Source organism: Musca autumnalis, unplaced genomic scaffold (assembly GCF_047663935.1).
Source record: "Musca autumnalis isolate F117 unplaced genomic scaffold, ASM4766393v1 scaffold_4, whole genome shotgun sequence".
NCBI lineage: Eukaryota > Metazoa > Arthropoda > Insecta > Diptera > Muscidae > Musca > Musca autumnalis.
In genome coordinates, this window is record NW_027411977.1 from 17,920,709 (window position 1) to 17,942,484 (window position 21,776).

At 39.1% G+C, this 21,776-nt stretch overlaps 1 protein-coding gene across 20 annotated transcripts in view; it reads left to right on the top strand.

Moving 5' to 3' along the window:
- Positions 1–21,776, top strand: part of LOC141404034 (uncharacterized) — a 146,415-nt gene that overhangs the window by 15,190 nt on the left and 109,449 nt on the right. For 10 of the 20 annotated variants that reach the window (XM_073987249.1, XM_073987251.1, XM_073987267.1 and 7 more), the window contains exon 2: positions 13,004–13,739. In XM_073987249.1, coding sequence (XP_073843350.1) covers positions 13,676–13,739 — 64 coding nt within the window. In that variant the 5' untranslated portion in view covers positions 13,004–13,675. Of the gene's footprint in view, positions 1–11,737; positions 12,873–13,003; positions 13,740–21,776 lie in introns of those variants that run through there. The other 10 variants (XM_073987250.1, XM_073987260.1, XM_073987253.1 and 7 more) reach the window with 7 other exon arrangements.

Below are 21,776 nucleotides of genomic sequence, written 5' to 3' on the forward strand. Positions count from 1 at the left end.
CTCCTGACTGTCTTAAACACATTTCGTCCAAACATACTTGGGTTCTAAAACCATTATTTCGATGAGGCGGATTTTTGTCGTATCAAAGTGTATATACCCTCTTTAGCCACAAGGAGCACCATAAATAAAAAAACTGCGGAAATTTCGAACTTTTATGAAGGATGTACCCGAAGGTGTTGTCTGATAGCGAATTTGATGTCCATTTGAACACATTTTACGATGTGTTAAGTTTCGGCCAAATGGGAAACACAATTCCACTTTAATTGATCACCGTAGAATTTTCAAGAGTCTTCTGACCATTACGTCATGAAGCATGGTTTTGGTCATGAAAAATTAACCCAGATATGCCCATTGCTTGATCGTGATCATTTTAAAATTATTTTTATATTATTTTAGAAGCAAGTGTGAAATAACAACAGTATGTTTATATGTTTTTTAAAAATTTTTTGAAAAAAGTGGTTTTTGAGGCCACTTTTGGACACAGGGTTTTATCATATAACTGGGAGTTATGGGACACAAAACATTTGACATATAGTCCAAAGACACCTTTTCGGCATCTAGTTAACGTTTTTTCATTGTAGGCTCCACATCGTGTATGTTTTCGTTATAAAATTACCCAATAATTAATCGGTCATAACGCAAATCATTGTAAAAACTAAGCGATCGGTGGCAACTTCGATGAACTAGACCTCAAAACTCAAAAATAGTAGCTCAAAATAATGGAATCACATAATATCCCAAGAGCTACAGATGTGTACTGAGTATATCACCAAAATAAACGGTACTTTGATAAACATAACATATCAAATTAGCAAGAATTTTGTGTGTCCTATATATAGGACGCTGGGCATATCTGGGTTAAGCTAAAAACGCATCCAACGTTTGAGTAAAGTTTTGTTTTGGGCGTTGAAAAAAAACAACAACAACAGGGCGACGCCGTCACCAAAGTCCAGCGTTGATCTGTTTGCCGGCATATATTTCAAATGAATTTGAATTTTGCGGCATCATGCCCAACAGTGTAAAAACGGCCAAAACGACACAAAACTTTACCCAAACGTTGGATGTGCTTTCAGCTTTATACCGTTGTATTAAGAATAATAAGGGCTATCTTCTATGACAATGTCAATACAATCATCGAACAGACTTTAATCTGAACTTAAACGAAAATTTTAGACTTTTGTGAGGGTAACACCGGAAGAAGTTGACCGATATAGTCAATCTTGGAACTTCATTTAATTTTGAGTGAAATATCACTGTGTGCAAAGGTTGGATCATTTTCAGTCACTACTTTCGATAGTTATAATGTCCAATAGAAATTAAGTGAGGAAGCACAAACTTGTTCAGACTTCTAAAACAGCCCATAAGCGAAAACTGTTATTGTTAAACTTTTATAGGAGACGTACCCGAAGGTGTTGTCAGGTATAGACCTTCGTTGAACTTGGTGTACGTTTGGAAGACATTTTATGATGTCCAAAGTTTCGGCCAAATCGGATACTCAATTCGTATGTTATTGTGGCCAACATTTATTTTAGTTGGTGCCATAAGGAGATTTTGGGTCATTACGTCAGGAAATATGGACTTGTATCATCGTAATGATGGACGAGAAAAGAATCTTCGGCAAAAAATTTAAAACCATCCTAGACATGTCGTAAAATTTTGTATGGGAAGTACCTGAAGGGTTGGACCGATATAAAGACCTCAAAAGGCCTTCTTCTGCCTATAGAAGACCTTAAGAGGTCTTCTTCTGCCTATAAAAGACCTCAAGAGGTCTTCTTCTGCCTATAGAAGACCTCAAGAGATCTTCTTTTGTCTATAAAAGACCTGAAGAGGTCTTCTTCTGCCTTTTAGTTGATATTCGCACTTTATTTATATTTCGAAGAAACATTACGATGTGAAAGTACAAATCGGTTAATCCCTTCGAGAATTTTCGTGTGCATAATTTTTGCGAAAACTTATCAACATTTTATCGCCGAGTCCGAATAGACGCCGTTCGCAGAGAAGTTTTAAGTGCAGTACACATTGTCAGTTTTGAATGACGATTTTTCGTAATTATCGATAACACTGTACAACACAAAAAATAATTACAAAATAATTCGACCAGATTATGAAAGGGGACCGAAAAAAGAAGACACGTGTATCGGCGTTTTGAAAGTTTACGTCGGGAAGTAACCTAAATATGCGTGGCAAGTTCCGACCACTTCTGCAGGTTTTGAATTATTCGACATCAGATTCCTTGTAATCCTTGCATTTTAGGTATAAAGTGTCTTTGGCAATATTACTGACAACAATGCGGGGTATCTTTTTACGAAAAAAATTAACCCTCATGCGAGTCACTAAAGGGGTCTTTTTGGTCCCTTTTTCTCAAAAACGCGTAAAAACTCCTTTAAAATATGATCGTAGCAGATCGAAATATTCTACAAAATTATTTGTCACAAAATTTTACTATAGGTCCTCGAATACACCAAAACTCTAAATCGTAACTAAACACCAGGAATCTGCCAAAAGTAAAATTATTTATTTATTATGTTTTGTCCCACAAAACTTCATGCTAGATCGAAGACGTCAAAGACAAAAATATTCTCCATCAAATTTCAATGTAAGTCGCCGAATAAATGAAATATGTATTTGCAATATATATCAAGAAAATATATACATTAAATTTGCCGAAAAAAAACACCCAAATATTTTTTGAATAAATTTGTTTTGTTCTTTTTTCGAGTTGATGCATGAAAATAACATGAAATTTAGTTTTAGATGAAAGGTGTTAAAAGAAGAAATATTCTACACAAAATTTCACTGCAAGTCCCAGAACAAACTAGACATCTAAGTAAAATACTTTGTTGAGAAAATGAGGTTACAAAATTAGATATTATAGGTAGAAACTGTTAAACTTTTAGACTCTTAATTAAAATTTATTCCATATTGAGTCAAAATCTCCTAAAATACTTCACTTTTTGGGAATTGTGTCAAAAGAAGAAATGTTCCAAATCAAATTTCATTATGAGTCTCTGAACAAAAGAAATTTATAGCTATAATATTTAACATCTACAGAAGCTTTCGCTTTTTATATGTGCTTAGGACCATATTCTACCGTTTTTATTCACATTTTCGTTATCTGCGGTCACAAAATATATTTTATTGATGTTTTTTCGTAATAAATTCTTTCAGAAGATTATGTGTGCTCCATCCAAACTGTTTTTGAAATATCTATGGTGAATATAGGCAAAATATTGATAACCCAGATCGGGGTTTGTAAAATTAAGAATTTTAGTACTATAAACTAAAATAACGTCATCCGGATAAGTCATAGGTTCCTGATATTGTATGTGAAAATGCGGGGATAGTCTACGGCTATTGTCCAGTGAATATATATCTGACATACGAGTCCTAACACCATGATTTTGGCATGGTCCTAAATACCATAATGATGGCAGCTACTCCTGCTCTGACAAAATTGACTGAATTAACCCTAGAAACTGACATACATTTTTTCGGTCCACTTTCATAATCTGTGCAGGGTTTCTTGTAATTTTTAAAAAAGTTCAATTTTGTTGTACAGTTTTATTGTCCAACCATTGCATGATGAATGACAAAAGTCAATGGCAATAATGGCAAACAACCGACTATATGAGCAAAGCTGTCATTCAAAACTGACAATGTGTACCCAGCATTACATGGATATGTCGCTAATATTTCACTGAAGTGGCACTGAAGTCTTAGCAATAAAAGAAACTGATAAGAAACTTTCCTTCCACATAATGCCTATGGAGCAAAGATTATAATTTTCTTCTTAATTTATTTCCCTTTCAAATCACTGTACAAAATGCAACTCAAACAAAGTAATGCAATCCACAAAAAAACACGCACACACGAAGACACAAAACGAAATTTCAAATGCTAAATGTATTTCTAATAATAACAATTGCACTTTCCAAACGATAAAATAGCACTAGGACACTCAGGGCCACACCGCAAAAGCTAGCCAGTCACTATTCAAAAGAACCTGAATGTCGAAATGGCAATAGGGAGAGATGAAAGTAAGATTCGACAAACAAATTGAAAGTGCTGTCCGTATTCCATAAAGACAAATGGTCTATGCAAAAATATAAAGGCAAATGCTCGAACACATAGACGCACGCACAAACATATTCAAATTAGAAGACTAAAGACGGGAATTAATGAGGAAATCTTACACACACACATACACACTGCTATAGATTCTATAGTATAGAATTGTATGCATTTGAGAGGGGGTATTGAGAATGGGGTTGAAGCAATAAAAGAAAACGCAAAACAACAACAACAGCACCTAGTTCACAAAACGACGACCATTAGCATTTTTGTGGACATTGAATGTTGTCGCACTATGGATGAACGAACTGCCGATACTTTTTGGACCAAGGGTTTTGTGAAATAAGGCCTTTATAACAATCCGAACAGGGGATAAAATGTCAAAAGTATTGAAATTTTGTGGAGGAGATTGTTGAATTAATGTGCCGACTTAGTCCATCTGCGAAATTGATCTATGTTTGGGAGTCACTCATTTCCACCAGCAATTTTAGTTGGTAGGATTTTTTCCAGAATTTCATTGCTTCAAGTGGTCTAGCCACTTCATCCGCTTATGCTCGCCCCCGTTGAGTCAAAGGGTAAATTTCCTAACAACTGGGTTCAGATTCGTATAACGAATCTCATTTGTTAGTCTCGTCGCCTCAGCTGGAAAGTTTGGCTGTGATGACGTCTCGGGAAATTCTCTCAGCTACCCGAGGATCTGCGGACATGGACAGCTCTCTTAAGCTCTGATTGGTAAATTCACGGAACCCTTGCTAATCAGATTTTCCATCGGAAAAGTAGCGCGATCAGAGGTTACAAAGTTAGGTGGTATTTTAAAAGAAACGATGGTCGGAAGATCTTCTAAACCAAGGGAAATAACGGGTTGCCAGAACTCCTTTATGGCATCTGCTACTGCATCTGTGTGAATGCCATTCAAATCTGATAGGCTTGCTGATCTAAGTGTTTTCTCTTGTAACGTTGCACCTCCCTTTCTAGATTAAGAAGATTCCTCCTGACATCCCTGGCTGGGGTGTCCTATTAGGATTAGGATGGCGTTCACGTTCTGCAACAAGAGCATTCTGTACTGGAAATATCTTTGTCTCCTCGTGTAGATGATCCACTGAAGACATGAGGATTCACCCTGTTGCAGTTCTCAAGGCTGCATCCTGATAGATTTGAATATTTTTCCACCGCGTTGAACTCATGTTGGCGGACCACACTGGCGTCGCATATCTTACCACAGTCTGACATATCGCGTAATATGTGGTCAACAAGACTTATTTGTCTGTATCTCAAGTGCTGGCGGCTAGGGACTAAAGGACCTTGCTCCTACATCTCGTGAACATGCTACTGAATGTGATCCCTAGGATCTTGGAATAGTTTATAGTCGAAATTCTGCTACCATAGATCATGTCATGCATCTGAGTACTCATCTCTGCAGTCCATGTGGTTAACAGTGTGACCGTAGATTTAGTGGCGGATATTTGCATATTCTTCGCATGGAAAAGGTGGTAAGATCAGTAAAATAGGAGTTCAGCCGTTCACAAATGCCATCAGGGAAGGTGCCTTACGTCAAGGTCGTACAATCATCCGCATAACTTACGATCTCAATACCGTATGGAAAAGGTGGAATACAGGAAAGTTAGAGGTTAAACAGTTCCGGAGATATCACCCCACCTTAGGGAACTTCCTGTTTTACTCTACGGAGCTTGGACGTATTGTTCCTGAATTTCACGTACGACTGGCGTCCACTCATATAATTGATTATCCAACGTTTCAATCTTGGCCGGAGGTTAGTTTGCTCGATTTCCTCAAACAGCGTGGAGTGCTTGATAGTATTCAAAGGTTTTCAAAGGCGACAAAAGCGAAATCTGTATCCTAGCCTGGCTTCAGCAGCGGGACCCCTCTGTCTATTTGTTGCCATCTGGAACGTTGTGATTGTCTAGTTACAGGTTGAAAACTTTGGTGAGGAACTCAGCTCCCAGCTCATCCAGCTGTTTCAGCATTACCAGACCCAACGCTTTGGATGATTTAGCGTTCCTGATAACATTCGCAACTTCCTCCTCTACAGGAAGAGATCTAATGCGACGTAGTACTCTTCCCTTTGATCTGACACTCCTGGGGTGCTCGAGAAACTATCGATTAATATAGCTTGAGCACCTCAGTCGTATCAGTCAGCGTAATGTCCCAAACGTAACTGAGGTCCTATCATCCTTCTTTTTATGGTTCAATTCACTTATTCCTGCTCCAATGTTGCAACTCTTCGAATGATTAAGCCACTTGTTCCGCTTATGCTCACCCACCAACATGCTAACTTCCAGTGTCAACTTCCTGACTCTAGGGACACTGGCTGGGGTTGGTACGATGAAGCTCATTACTTTTTTTTTTTGCTAATCCCGCAACATCTGCTGGGAAAAGCGGTCTCATTTCGAGTATTTGGCCAGTCTCGGAACATCCTCCCGCCGGCTACTCGAACATCAGAAGGTTCGGGCAGATCTCTGCATCGGGGGATTAGCGAACTCTCTGAAAGTAGACCAATTAGCCTTCCCATGATTGATTAAAGTGCGGCGTTCACAGGTGATGAAATCGGATGGTCTGCTTATGAAAAACAAAATTATTGGTAGATGGTCTGATCTAAGAGAAACTACGGATTCCTAGGTGACGTTATTTGTCTGACCAGGTGACACGATGGTTGTGTCTGGCGAACTGTGACACTCTCCGGTAATTCAGGTAAAGGTGTCCTCATTGGCCGTGCAAAACTTGGAGCTATCAATCTGCTCAGCCAGAATTATACCTCTCTGGTCATTTCCGAAGACCACAATTAATGATGAGCATTTAAGTTTAGTCAGGACCAGTTGGTTGTGGCACTCAAAAAGCGGGCTAATAATTGGAGCACAGCTATTTTTTAGCGGGATGTACATGTTAAGCAAATCTATCTCGGCAGTTCTACACCTGACGGCTACACATTCCATGTACGGGGCATTAGAGGTATGCATTGAAGAGACTGGTACACTAAGAAAGCTCCCCACCCTCCTCCACTTCCGGTGCGATCCTTCCTCAGTACGTACACGCAGCATGCAGCAAGATAGTCCCTGTCGTAGTTCCTCCTCCGATTTTCTCCGTCCCGGCACATACCAAAAGAATCCGGATTCGGTATGCGGGATATGCTGCTCGCTGGTCGGAACACGGGTGTTGTGTGGTTCTATCCGGTATAGAACAAACCGCTCCCGGGGATTCAGTTGTTTTAATCGGAGCAGGCAGCGTTTTTTAGAGCTATATGACGCTATTTGCGTGCACCGGCATGTGGCTCGTATTTATACGCTTTTTAAGCGGGTTCATCATCGCTCATTCTTATTATATGGCCTAGCCAAAGCAATCGCTGCATCTCGATACGTTTAACAATATTGATGTCGTTGTATAGCAGATACAGCTCGTGGTTCATACGACGTCGATATTCACCGTCAACGCAGATCGGTCCGTAGATCTTTCGAAGAATTTTTTTTTCAAACACGCCAAGCACTGCCTTATCTGCTTGCGCGTCGGAATCATACATCAGCACGGGTAGTATCAGTGTTTTGTAAAGAGTTATTTTTGTTTGACGAGTTGTGGCTTTGTTTTTAAAGTGCTTACTTAAGCCAAAGTAGCATCTGTTGGCCAATACAATTCTTCTTTTTATTTCACAACTGATGTCGTTGTTGTGTTTACGGCGTTGCCGAGGTATACGAAGCCTTTTACTACCTCAAAATTATAGGAACCAACTTCAACAGTTGGTCCGAGCTCAATGGACGCATTGCGCGTCGACACCATCAACTTGGTCTTCTCGCCGTTTACCGCCAGACCCAGAAGATTCTCCGTCGACCTTCATAAAGGCATCGGTTACTTCTTTTACTGATCGTCCAATGAAGTCTATATTATCAGCATAAACAAGTAACATGTGGCTATTGGTGTAGATTGTGCCACTACTTTTGGCATTTGCCTCTCGTATAACCTTTTCTATCAGGATGTTGAAAAGATCACACGAAAGGCTGTCCCCTTGCCTGAAACCTCTTTTGGTACAAAACTCTTCAGAGAGGTTCTTTCCTATTTTAACTGAGGAGCTTGTGTCAGTTAGAGTCATTTTACAAAACCGAATGAGCTTTGCGGGGATACCAAATTCAGACATGGCTTGGAATACCTTTGAACGTAGCGTGCTATCGAAGGCTACTTTATAATCGACAAAAATGTGGTAGGTGTCGATCTGCATCTCTTGGGTCTTCTCCAGGATTTGCCACAGGGTAAATATCAAAGTAGCATCTGTTGGCCAATACAATTTTTCTTTTTATTTCACAACTTATGTCGTTTGTTGTGTTTACGGCGGTGCCGAGGTATACGAAGCCTTTTACTACCTCAAAATTATAGGAACCAACTTCAACAGTCCGCGCTCAATGAACGCATTGCGCGTCGACACCATCAACTTGGTCTTCTCACCGTTTACCGCCAGACCCAGAAGATTCTCCGTCGACCTTCATAAAGGCATCGGTTACTTCTTTTACTGATCGTCCAATGACGTCTATATCATCAGCATAAACAAGTAACATGTGGCTATTGGTGTAGATTGTGCCACTACTTTTGACATTTGCCTCTCGTATAACCTTTTCTAGCAGGATGTTGAAAAGATCACACGAAAGGCTGTCCCCTTGCCTGAAACCTCTTTTGGTACAAAACTCTTCAGAGAGGTTCTTTCCTATTTTAACTGAAGATCTTGTGTCAGTTAGAGTCATTTTACAAAACCGAATGAGCTTTGCGGGGATACCAAATTCAGACATGGCTTGGAATACCTTTGAACGTAGCGTGCTATCGAAGGCTACTTTATAATCGACAAAAATGTGGTAGGTGTCGATCTGCATCTCTTGGGTCTTCTCCAGGATTTGCCGCAGGGTAAATATCTGGTCAATGGTGGACTTGCCAGGTCTAAAGCCGCACTGGTATGGTCCAATTATTTCGTTGACCATGGACTTTAGTCGTTCGCACAATATCCCTGACACGATCTTGTAGGCAATAGGGAGTAGACTTATGCCCCTACAGTTAGTGCATAAAGTCTTATCTCCTTTCTTGTGGACGGGACATAGGACACTCAGGTTCCAATCGTCGGGTACTTGTTCTTCCTGCCAGATGGAGCTAACTAGCTGATGAATACACCTTATCAGCGTGTCGCCTCCGGTTTTGAACAGCTCGGCTGGTAAGCCATCGGCTCCTGCTGCCTTATTATTCTTCAGCCGATTTATTGCTGTCTTTACCTCATCTTGGCCGGGTGGTATACATTCAATACCATCTTCTGGGATTGGATCTGTGCTATCTTCGTCGACTTCGCTACTATTGGATACCAACAGATTTGAAAAATGGTCTTTCCATATCCTGAGTACACTATCTGTATCAGTTACCAGATTATCTTGCTGGTCTCTACAGGAGGATGTGCCAGTTCCAAAGCCATCAGTTTGATGTTTCACTCCTTGGTAGAATTTTCGGACTTCATTCTGGCTTCTGTACATCTCGATTTTTTCACACTCCCGCTTTTCCATTTCTCTCTTTTTCTTGCTGAAAAGACGTTTCACTTTTCTCCCGATATCTCTCTCGTGCGCTACGCGTTGCTACTGATTGTAAAGTAGCCCTATATACCGCATTTTTCTCTTCGGTAGCAGCACGACACTCATGGCCATACCATGCATTCTTTGGTGGAGGTCTCTGGTATCTAAGTACTGATTTTACGGCTGTTTGCATGGAGTGGGCAATGTTTTGCCATTGTCCTGATATGTTATCGGGACGAGGAGTGCTTTGATTAAGCAGTTGGGCCAGTTTAGTGGAGTATACTGTGGCTATCTGTTGTGATTGCAGCTTTCCGATGTCTAACTTCCGTGTTGTGTCTGTTCGCACTATGTTTGCTACGTTTAATCTGGTACGTACCATTGCTGCAACAAGGTAGTGGTCCGAGTCTATGTTTGCACCTCGGAACGATCGTACATCCAACACGCTTGATGCATTTCTTCCATCTATCATAACGTGATCAATTTGATTTCTTGTTTTCTGATCTGGAGACAGCCAGGTGCCCTTATGAATATCGAGATGATTAAATCTGGTACTGCTAACTACCATGTTTTTTGCAGCTGCAAAGTCTATCAGCCTCATACCATTGTCAGATGTTTCACTGTAGAGACTGAATTTCCCGATTATTGGGATGATATTCTCCTTTCCAATTTTGGCATTAAACTCGCCTAGAATGATTTTAATGTCATGGGCAGGGCAACGGTCATATGTTTCTTCTAAGCACTCGTAAAATATATCTTTGGTCTGTTCGTCCTTGTCTTCAGTGGAAGCATGAGCGCAAATAAAGCTGATGTTGAAGAATTTAGTTTTTATTCGAATTGCTGCAAGTCTTTCATTCACTGGGGTGAAGAAGCTGGATACCAGATGTTTTAGTCTCCGACTAACTACGAATCCGCAACCAAACTCATGCTTTACGTCATGGCAGCTATAATACAGTGCGTTACCTTTAGGTGTTGTTGTGACACCTTTCCCAATCCATCGTATTTCCTGTATGGCAGTAATGTCGGCCTTGTACTTTTTACGTCTGTCAATGCGAAGACTGCACCTTCTCTATAACGAGTGCGAAAATTCCAGGTGCAGATTCGCAGATCATGGTCCTTAAAACGTTTGCGGGGTTCGTAAACTTTAGAGGGGTTTGTTTTTCTTTTCTTTCGTTTTTTCATAGTAGGCTGTTTTTTTCTAGGGGAGTTTTACTAACCCCACGCCCAAACCCAAGTTTTTAACGTTCTTATGGGTGAACGCGCGGCACATGTTAGCTCACTACCTTTAACAGGTGTTAAAGGCAGTTCCCCAGGTGACACCACGGGGAGGTCAGTGTCCACTTGGGATGAAAGTGGGACCAAGATAAATTCTGGGCTTTGCCACTTTAAAACCGGTCAGGACCGTTGCTTTGTGTCTTCCATCCCCTACGTCACCCGCAGGAGACGTTTTTGTAAATTCTGAAAGAGCAATGTTCATAGATGAAAAAAATCCAAAAACAATAAAAAATCTCTGTAGGGATTTTTAAATAAATCAGCAGCTCTTAGGGAAGTATCCGAAGAAGAAGTTGTCGCTATCCCGAAGGAGTGGACCGATATAATCAATTAAGATATGGTCCTGGTAGAAATATTACGATGTTCGAAGTATGGATCTAATCAAATGATCCTTTCGAAAATTATCCTGTGCACCATTCTAGGCGAAATTTTTAAACTTTTATGGGGAGGTACCCGAAGGAATGGGTCAATATAACCCATCTTAGAACATAACCTAAGTTTGGACAAAACATTACTAGAAGCAAAGTTTGCACTAAATCGGTTACTTCTATCGGTTGTTGTCGTGTTAACCAGCAAAGACAGTCGGCCAGGTAGGGCTAAATCAGCTCCGAATTGCCTAAAAGAGAATTCGTCTATACCTACCTGGGATTAAACCCATTATTTCTATGAGCAACATTTCGGATCGTAATAAAGGGGTTTTAAAAAGGCCTTTAATAAGGCCCTGTTGTTTCCCCCCGATTTGTTGCACCACTTTCCCAAAAGGCCGGTACGGTAAAGTAATGAAGAAAATTTTGCATATAAGAAACAGAAGACAACCAGGCAAGCAAAAAAAATGACAAAATGCCGGGAGGAGCAGTAGCAAAGAAGAAGACAAAATCGCACATAGCTCGGACAAAACGACGAAGAAGAAACACTGAAATAAGAAGAAACAACACACTTTTCGAATGTGTGGACAAAAATTTGATTGTGGAACACACAGGCCGGCCAAATTGATTGGCAAAATAGATGGCCAGGCTAGTCAACGTTTAGTTACTCATACTTGCGGTAGAGAGCGGTTCAATTTTCTTAGACAAAAATTAAGAAAATAGATTAACGAATCGAAACAAAAATTCAAATACGGATATAATCATAATTTCAACAACAACAACTACAACGACAATAAAATTTACAATTGTTTCATTTTGGGAAAGAAAACACACACAAAAATAAATAAAATATTGGCGTTATGCCATTATTAGCCATAATTTGAATACGAGAAACCGAAATTATATTCATCACCATAGTAGTGAAGATGATGATGATGATGATGACAACAACAATCTAAATGATAATGTTGCTGATGATGATTTAGTGCAAACAACCAGGTTCAAATACCCTTGTCGAAAAAAATCAATAGTTTTTATTTTGTTTTTTGGGGTGATGATCATAAAGCTCGGATTCTCCATTTTTGAGATTTGTGTGAAAATTTGGAAAACCAGCGGCATACCCACCAATTAACATTCATTCGTTTAGTTAGTCAGTCAGTCACCTGCTACTTTTCACAACGATCGCATCAAATTTTCTAACGAGACTGCTGCCTGCTACCCACTAAGAAGCAGCAACGACGAATCTTTTTTTTCCAATATATATTAAATTTTTATTTTTTTAAAGTATTTATTTTACCAAAGTGAGCTATTATTGTGTGAGTGTGTGTGCATTTTATGAGAATATTTTGGTTAAAAACCAAAACTTTTTGTGTTTTGTTTTTGCGTTTTCGTACAAAAAGAAAAAAAAAGTTATGAGAATATTTTTATTGCTGCTGCTGTTTTGTTTTTGTTCATTATTAGTAGTGAGTGTGACTTAACCGTTTGTTATCGTGATAACAACGACAACAACAATAACAACTAAATAAATGATCGACAACAAAAAGCTTCAATTGTTCACATGAACTTCAACAGCCCCAAACAGCAGCAGCAATAGATTCTAACTACCATCCCCACACAACAGTCAGTGAGTGTTGTCCCCGTGCTCTTGACGAGTAACGGGAGTTGTAGCAAAAATAAAAATAATAATTTTAATTTTGTCAATATTTTTTTTAATTTTTTTTTAATATTTTTTCAACAAATTGTTGTGCATAAAAGTGACCATTTTTCGCCATTGTGAATAATAATAAAAATTAAATCATCAAATTTATAAATAACCAAAAGAAAAGTCAAAGAAAAATCAAGGAAAAAGTTTCAAAATAAAATTCAAGCGGAAAAATAAAATTAAAAAGCGAAAATATCTGCAGCACGGACATAGCCAACGTTGCGCCTCCTCTACATATACAACTATAAAAAGAAACATATCAGCAGCAGCTAAACACATCTATACATTGCCTTCTATTCTATATCTCATCATCATCACCATCATCAGCAGTAGCATATCTGAAAAATCTGAGCAGGAAATCTACGAAAAAATTGTCATTTTCCACAAAAAAAAAAGCAAAGAAAATTAAACGACAACGAAAAACAGCGACACATTCTACAAAAGAAAAAAAAAACAAATTTAAAAGAAAACCCCGCTCCCTCTTTGTGCGTTTTTGGGGCCGTTTTTCCACTTCGTGCTAAAGTGCAAAAATAAAACAACAACAACAACAAAAATACTTAAAGTAAATATTCTCTAAATGTAATGAGAATTTTATATTTGCGTGGTTCTGTTTCCACAATGTTCGAGTGAAAATATTAAAACAAATTATACGAATAAATTTACAACAACATTATCTTATCTATTTGTTACTGTAAATTCCACAACAACAATCAAACACCAACATCATGGAACGAGATCAACAAACACCTGTTAGAGGCAACAGCAAGGAGAAGGAAACACACACTGAAGGTATGTAAAAAGCAAATAACTTTAACCTCCATAAACACCCCAAAAACAAACACCCAACCCATCCATCCATCCACCCACCCACCCACACTTTGGCATTGATAATCATGCGGTTATATTTTATGTAACAGAAGAAGAAGATATGACTCCTCATCTTAATTTTTTCGTTAGCTTTCTGAAAATAGAACACATTTATTTTGGAGCAAAATGTAATAAAAAAAAATTGCCAGTGGCGAGTTGAGCGAGCGAGAGAAACGAAACATATGTTGAAGGCTATGCAAAAAACAGGGACTACACTCTGCGCCACCTCATAAATATGTCATCAACGAAAACTGGAAAAATAGTTTATAGATATCATTAAAATATTATCGACAGTACCAAATAATTCTTTTTTGTTAGGGAGAATATAGCCCCATGATCGATTAACTAGCTGAAAAGTAACGAAAACCATTTCTGAAAAAATACTACTAAACAAGTTGGAAATTATCAGTTAGGTTTTGTAAAAAACAAAACAAACAAAAAAACAAGTAAAAAAGTATCAGTCAGCTGTGCTGACGGAGATATACCCTCAGCCACTGACCAAAAAAACAAAACAATTTAGAAAAAAATTAAAAAACAAGTAAGAAAAGCATTAAGTTCGGCCGGGCCGAACTTTTTATACCCTCCACCACGAACTGTATTGAAGTGACTTCCAAAAAATCCGAAAATTGGGAGATATCGTCCTATGGGCGACAAATTTCAGGTGGAAAGTTGTATACCCTTAACGAAGACTTTCTACCAAATTTCAGTCACTTCGGTGGGATATTGAGGTCACAAGCTTCAATATACCGAAAATCAGGAGGTACAGTTCTATGGGGGCTATACTAAGTTGTGGACCTGAACCGACAAGTTTCTGGGAGAAAATTTTATACTTCCAACGAAGACTAAATACCAAATATCAGCCATTTCTGGGGAATATTGAGGCCACAACCTTCAAAAAAACGAAAATCGGGAGGTATGTTCTATGGGGGCTATATAAAGGCGTGGACCTATACCAACAAATTTCATTTGGAACGTTTAATACCCCAACTGAAGACCAAATACCAAATTTCAGCCATTTCGGTGGATTATTGTAGCCACAATCTTCAAAATACCTAAAATCTGGAGGAACCTTTCTATGGGGGCTATATGAGGGCGTGGACCTATACCTACAAATTTCTGAGGGAAAGTTTTGTACGCCCAACGAAGACTAAATACCAAATTGCAGCCATTTCGGTGTGATGAGGCTAAAACCTTCAAATTACCGTAAATCGGGAGGTATCGTCCTATGGGGACTGTATCAAATCGTGGACCTATGTAAACATTTTATGGTAGAAATGTTTCTTAGCCTCTGGAAACATAAAATACAAATATACATACATTATGTGGTCAAATGGGACTAATACATTAAAATATCGTCAAGTGACGCGTACTATATACGGGGTGTTATATGGGGGCTATACCAACACGTGGACCGATATAAACAAACTTTGGTAGAAATATTTTTTAGCCTCTGAAAAGACATACGAGTAACACCAAATTACAACCTATTCGGTGGTCAAATATCTTAAAAATTCTTAAAACGACGACGCGTCACTTTGTATGGGGGCTATACGAAAACGTGGACATACATAGCCCGCTTTCAATACCAAAAGTCCTACGTACATATAAAGGATTTTACCAAAATTTCATCCACCTACTTCAATCCGTTCGGACGCTAGAGTGATTTCCACAGACGGACAGACGGACGGACATGGCTATATCGATGTAGAATTGCACGCTGATCAAGAATATATATATTCTGTGGGGTCTACAATAATTATTTCGAGTAGTTACAAACGGAATGGCAAACTTAATATACCCTCCATCTTATGGAGGAGGGTACAAAAAGAATCAAAACGATGCGAGAGGAGCTCTTAAACTTCACTTTTTCCGAATTTTGTGTGGGAGGTACCCGAAGGAGTGGACTGATACAGTCCATATTCCAACCTGATACATGACTGAATGAAATAATACGATGTGCAAAGTCTGCACCAAGCAGAAACTCCCTGCAAGAATTATCTTGCGGATTTGCTCTTTTTGGTTGGTGCAGTCAGGGTTTCTTGCAGCTTTTAGGCTAATATCTCAAGAAGTGTGGACTTGCGCAAGAAAAAAATTGCAACGTCGTAAAGGGAGCCGCAAGGACAACCTACTGAAAAAAAATTCAATCCGATCAGAGAAGTGCTCTTAAAATCCACTTTATCCGAATTTTGTGTGGGAGGTATCCGAAGGAGTGCAGCGATATACTCCATATTCGAACCCTATCTATAACAGGAATCGATTGCTCCCTTCAAGAGTTGTTCACATCATTTTACAGAAAATTTTTGAACTTTTGTGGGAGAGGTACCCGAGGGAGTGGACCGATATGGGCCATCTTCGAACTAATCGGTTGATCCTTTCGAGAGTTATCGTGCGCACCAGCCAGACAGACAGAGGGACAGACATGGATAAATCGATTCCAAATTGTTTGAAACGAATTTCGTCCAACCATACTTGGGGTCTAAAACCGTTACTTCTATGAAGCACATTTTTGGTCGTATCAAAGTGTATATACCCTTTTTAGTCTAAAGGCTGAGGGTATAAAAACAAGTATGAACGTATCAGTCAGCCTTGGCGGCAGAGATATACCCTCAGCCTCGGATCTACAGAAGAGAAGCTAACACAATACTTCTGTCATCTTCTGAAGGCAAAAATTTAAAAACGATATCAGACGAGTCCTTATTCTGCACTATATTAAAACTTTGTGTGGAAGTTACCCGCAACATAATTCATAGCCTCGAAGAAATAATACGATACACAACGTTTGGACTAAATCGGTTTCTGTTTTTGATGGTTATTTTTCGTACTACCCATTTTAGTTTATCGGCAAGCTTTTTGGAGATTTTGAACCATTAGCTCAAGAAGTATGGGCTTGCCTCCGAAAAAAATTGTGCCATCGCTACAGGGCCCGCAAGAAGAAGTTTTTGGAAAACATTTCAAAACGATTTTAGTTGTTGCTGTCAAGGTTACTTAAAGCTCACAGGCCATTATCTTAGGAAGTATGGATTTGCCACCGAAAAAAAATTATATCGTTGTAAAAGGTGCCTGCGTGTGGTAGGTATTCGCAATATTTTGTCCAAATGTAGTTTAAGTTCCAAGATGGGTTATATCGATCCACTCATTCCGGCACCTCCCCCACAAAATTTCGAAAATGCTCGGAAAATTGTGCGCCAGATAACTCAAGAAGGGAAGGACCGATTTGGTCCATACTTTGCACATCGTGAAATTTCTACCAAGCTTAGATGAGGTTCCAATATGGATCCAGTCGGTCAACAACTACGGGTACCTCCCACACAAAATTTCGCAAAAGGTCAGTTTAGGACCTGATTTTTGTTGTAACAACGTGTATTCACGGCCCCCCATACGGCGGTACAAGTTTCATCAGGGGCAAAACCATACTTCCTGAGAAAATAGTCTGAAAGGTTTAAAAAACCTCTATGACACCGTGTGTAGTGGTTGGTGCGCTAGATAACACTCGAAAGGATCTGACGATTCGATCCAAAATTTGGCCTTCATAATATTTTGTCCAAACTTAGTTTATGTTCGAAGATAAGCCATATCGGTTCACCCCTTCAGGTACCTCCCCCACAAAAGTTCAAAAATTTTCGGAAAAATTGTGCGCCATAGTTTATTGTCATTTGAGCCCTTTTTATGGCACTTTCCATCACGTTGGCCAAAACTTCCGGTGATAGGTCCTCACATTCTTGACGGATATTGTCTTTAAGAGCTGAACGGGTCTGAGGCTTGCTGACATAAACCCGCTACTTCAAAAAGCCCCACAAAAAGAAGTCTGGAGCGGTCAAATCAGGCGATCTTGCTGGCCAGATTAGCCAAACGTGCCTAATCTCACGCGTATGTTTGGTCGAAATTTGTTTCAGACTGACTTGCTGGTGCGCTAAAGACCATAATTGCAATAAACATTTTTTGAAAAATTCGATAAACCGAAACAAGTAAAAAATATTAGACAGCTTTTTGTTGACAGACCCAAACCCTATATGGACGACTTTTTTCCAAAACCAATCTTTTATTCCTGACATTAGAAAATAATGGAAAAGATTTACATAGACCTATCAAAAGTTATTCACCATTATATTTCGTTAACATTTTAAATCACAGTTTTCGGATGACATATAAATAAAACACTTTAATATTGTCGAATTTCTTCGCGAATAATCAAGCAGTGTCTCAATAGATAATTTTGATAACTGCACTATCATTCGCAACAAATCAATGAAACAAAACAAATTCCTCGCCACTGGTATTTACGTAAGTATAACGACGTCATTATTCCGTAAAGTGCGGAGAACAACAAAAAATTATGCAATAAAATTCAGGTCTACGTGCTTTTTTGGGAGTAGACAACAGCAACAAAGCCGTCTAATCTTATCAAGTCTAGAAAAAAGGGGGAATGATTGCATTGTTTCAAATATTGCCAACATCAAAGTTCTCTCCTTTGATGTTGACAATCAATTTGCAAAAAATACACAAACATTTATTACAAACTAATTTTAAGTTATTATCAAAAATAGCAACAACACGCGCCAAGACATTTCGACAAATTCATCAATTCGGTTTTTCGATTATACCCTCTTCATTGGCGATAAATAAGTGTTTATTTAAGTATGTGGGTTATGAGGTCTCAGGGTAGATATATATGTACCTATGTGCATAAATAGGAGATATTTCTACACATAGTAAGATTTGATATATTTTTTATAGGATATGCCAGTTGGATCCGGGGATTAAATTTATCGTGTTTTTTGAGATTAAATTTATGGTGTTTTGACTCTGGTAATTACACCAAGTAGGACAAAAAATAATAATAACTACAAATTGACCAAATTATGAAAAAGGAACGTATGTATATCGACGTTTGGAAAGTGTACGTCGCGATGTAAATTAGAGGAGCCAGCTTTCCCCGCTTTTGAACAGCGTCGCTTCAAATTCTTCACAAAAAATTTTCCTCGGGGTTGTTTTTGTACAAAACAAAAAAAATTCCAAATTCCAAAGTAGTAAAAGATGTTCTACTTCAGATGAAAGAAAAAACTACCAATTTTTTAGTAGTTTTTTCTTTCATCTGAAGGAGAACATCTTTTACTACTTTGGAATTTTATGCTGGACTGCACAACTAAAAGCCTGGAACATACTATCTTTTTTGGTTACTGCTCGACAAAAATTTTCAAACCCTCAATATACGTGCCATCAATTTTTCTCCGTTCTTCATAATTATACCCTCAGCATTTATGCTTACGAGGGTATATACTAGGCCGGGGTGGTTTGTATGGAAGGAAGTGTTAGCGGGCGCCTGTAGTTTCTGATTCGTGGGATTGTACTGAGCAAAAAAGTCAACTAGACCATATGTCTACGGTGAAAATCGAGCCCCCGGATTTTGAATTGAAGTTTTTTTCAAGGATTTTTGGATATTTTGGCATATAACAACCAAACCACTGAGATTTTCGATCCAACACAAAGACAACAATTGTAGCCAACACAATAATTAAGAACTCTCTAGTACATTGCAAAAGCATTGGAACGCTCCTTCAGGTAGTTATGGCCTCGATAATGTGCACATTTTTCGGAAAATATCGATAAATGACACTGTCCTACAAAATGGGACTCTTTTCTCAGCACTATTCCAAGAATCAGAAACTCCAGGCGCCCGTGATGGTGTTCAAATCACCCCACTCTAGTATATAGACATTAATACGGGCATCGAAATAATGGTGCCTCATCGAAATAATGGTTTAATGCCTCGGTTACACTTAACCGGATTAACTCAGTGAGTTGGGTTTCAAAGGTCAATTCCATAGCGCAAACGTCAAATAAATCCTTATGAAGTGTGTTAACCCGGCAAAAAAACTCTAACTCTAAAACTAATGTAACCGTACATACTTGGGGTCTAATATGTTTGGACGAAATCCGTTTCAGACAATTTGGAGTTGATTTAGCCATGTCCTTTCATCTGTAGGTCTGTCAAGATGTCTGGAGCGCACGATAACTCTCGAACGGATCAAACGATTTGTTTGGTAAAAATTATGGGCACAATAACTCTGGAAGGGACTGACCGATTTGGTCCATACTTTGCATGTCGTAATATTTCTACCAGATAGGGTGCCACCGTGGTGCAATGGTATGCACGCCCGCCTTGCACGCAGAAGGTCGGGGGTTCGATTCCCCGGCCAAGCAACATCAAACATTTTTCAACGGTGGCAAAATACCCCTCAGTAATGTTGGCGACATTTCCTGAGTATTTCAGCCTTGAAAAACTTCTCCATAAGTGGTGTCTTAAGACACGCCGTTCGGACTCGGCGATAAATAGTAGGTCCCATATCATTGAGCTAAATATGAATCGGGGTGCACTCATTGATATGAGAGAAGTCTCCCTTGTCCCGTATGGGATGTTGTGGAACAATGTTTGTTGTGTTTTTAATATTTCTACCAGACATAGATCAAGTTCGAATATGGACTATAACGGTCCACTTCTTTGGGTACCTCCCACCCAAAATTTCGGAAAGGTGCAGTTTGAGACCTCCTCTCGAATCGTTTCAATTTGTATACCCTCCACCATATGGAGGGTATAATTAAATTTGTCATTCCGTTTGTAACACATCGAAATATTCGTCGGAGACCCTATAAAGTATATATATTATTGATCAGCATACCTCCCGATTTTCGGTATTTTTGACGTTTTAGCTTCATCATCCCACAAAAATGGCTGAAATTTGGTATTTAGTCATCGTTGGGTGTTTAAAACGTTCCACCTGAAATTTGTTGGTATAGGTCCACGCCTTCATATAGCCCCCATAGAACGGTACCTCCCCATTTTCGGTATTTTAAAGGTTGTGGCCACAATAATCCACCGAAATGGCTGAAATTTCGGTATAGGTCCACGCTTTCATATAGCCCCAATGAAAGGTACCTCCCGATTTTCGGTATTTTAAAGGTTGTGGCCTCAATAATCCACCAAAATGGCAGAAATTTGGTACTTAGTCTTCGTTGGAGGTATAAAACTTCCCCCCAGAAATTTGTCGGTACAGGTCCATGTCTTAATATAGCCTCCATAGAACGGTACCTCCCGATGTTCGGTATTTTAAAGGTTGTGGCCACAATAATGCACCAAAATGGCTAAAATTTGGTGCTTAGACTTCATTGGTGGTATAAAACTTTTGTCCAGAAATTTTTCGGTATAGGTCAACGCCTTCATATAGACCCCATAGAACGGTGCCTCTCGATTTTCAGTATTTTGAAGATTGTGGCAACAATAATCCTCTAAAATGGCTGAAATTAGGTACTTAGTCTTCGTTGGGAGTATAGAACTTTCCACCAGGAATTTGTCGGTATAGGTCCACGCCTTCATATAGCCTCCGATTTTCGGTATTTTAAAGGTTGTGGCCACAATAATCCACCGAAATGGCTGAAATTTTGTACTTAGTCTTGGTTGGGGGTATAGAACTTTCCCCCAGAAATTTGTCGGATAAGGTCCACGCCTTCATATAGCCCCCATAGAGCGGTACCACCCAATTTTCGGTATTTTATAGGTTGTGGCCACAATAACCCACCGAAATGGCTGACATTTGGTACTTAGTCTTCGTTAAGGGTATAAAACTTTCTCCCAGAAATTTCCCGGTATAGGTCCACGCCTTCATATAGCCCCCATAGAACGGTAACTCCCGATTTTCGGTATTTTAAAGGTTGTGGCCACAATAATCCACCGAAATGGCTGAAATTTGGTACTTAGTCTTCGTTGGAGGTATAAAACTTTCCCCCAGAAATTTTTCGGTATAGGTCCACGCCTTCATATAGCCCCCATAGAACGGTACCTTCCGATGTTCAGTATTTTGAAGGTTGTGGCCACAATAATCCACTGAAATGGCTAAAATTTGGTACTTAGTCTTCGTTGGGGGTATAGAACTTTCCTCCTGAAATGTTTCGGTATAGGTCCAC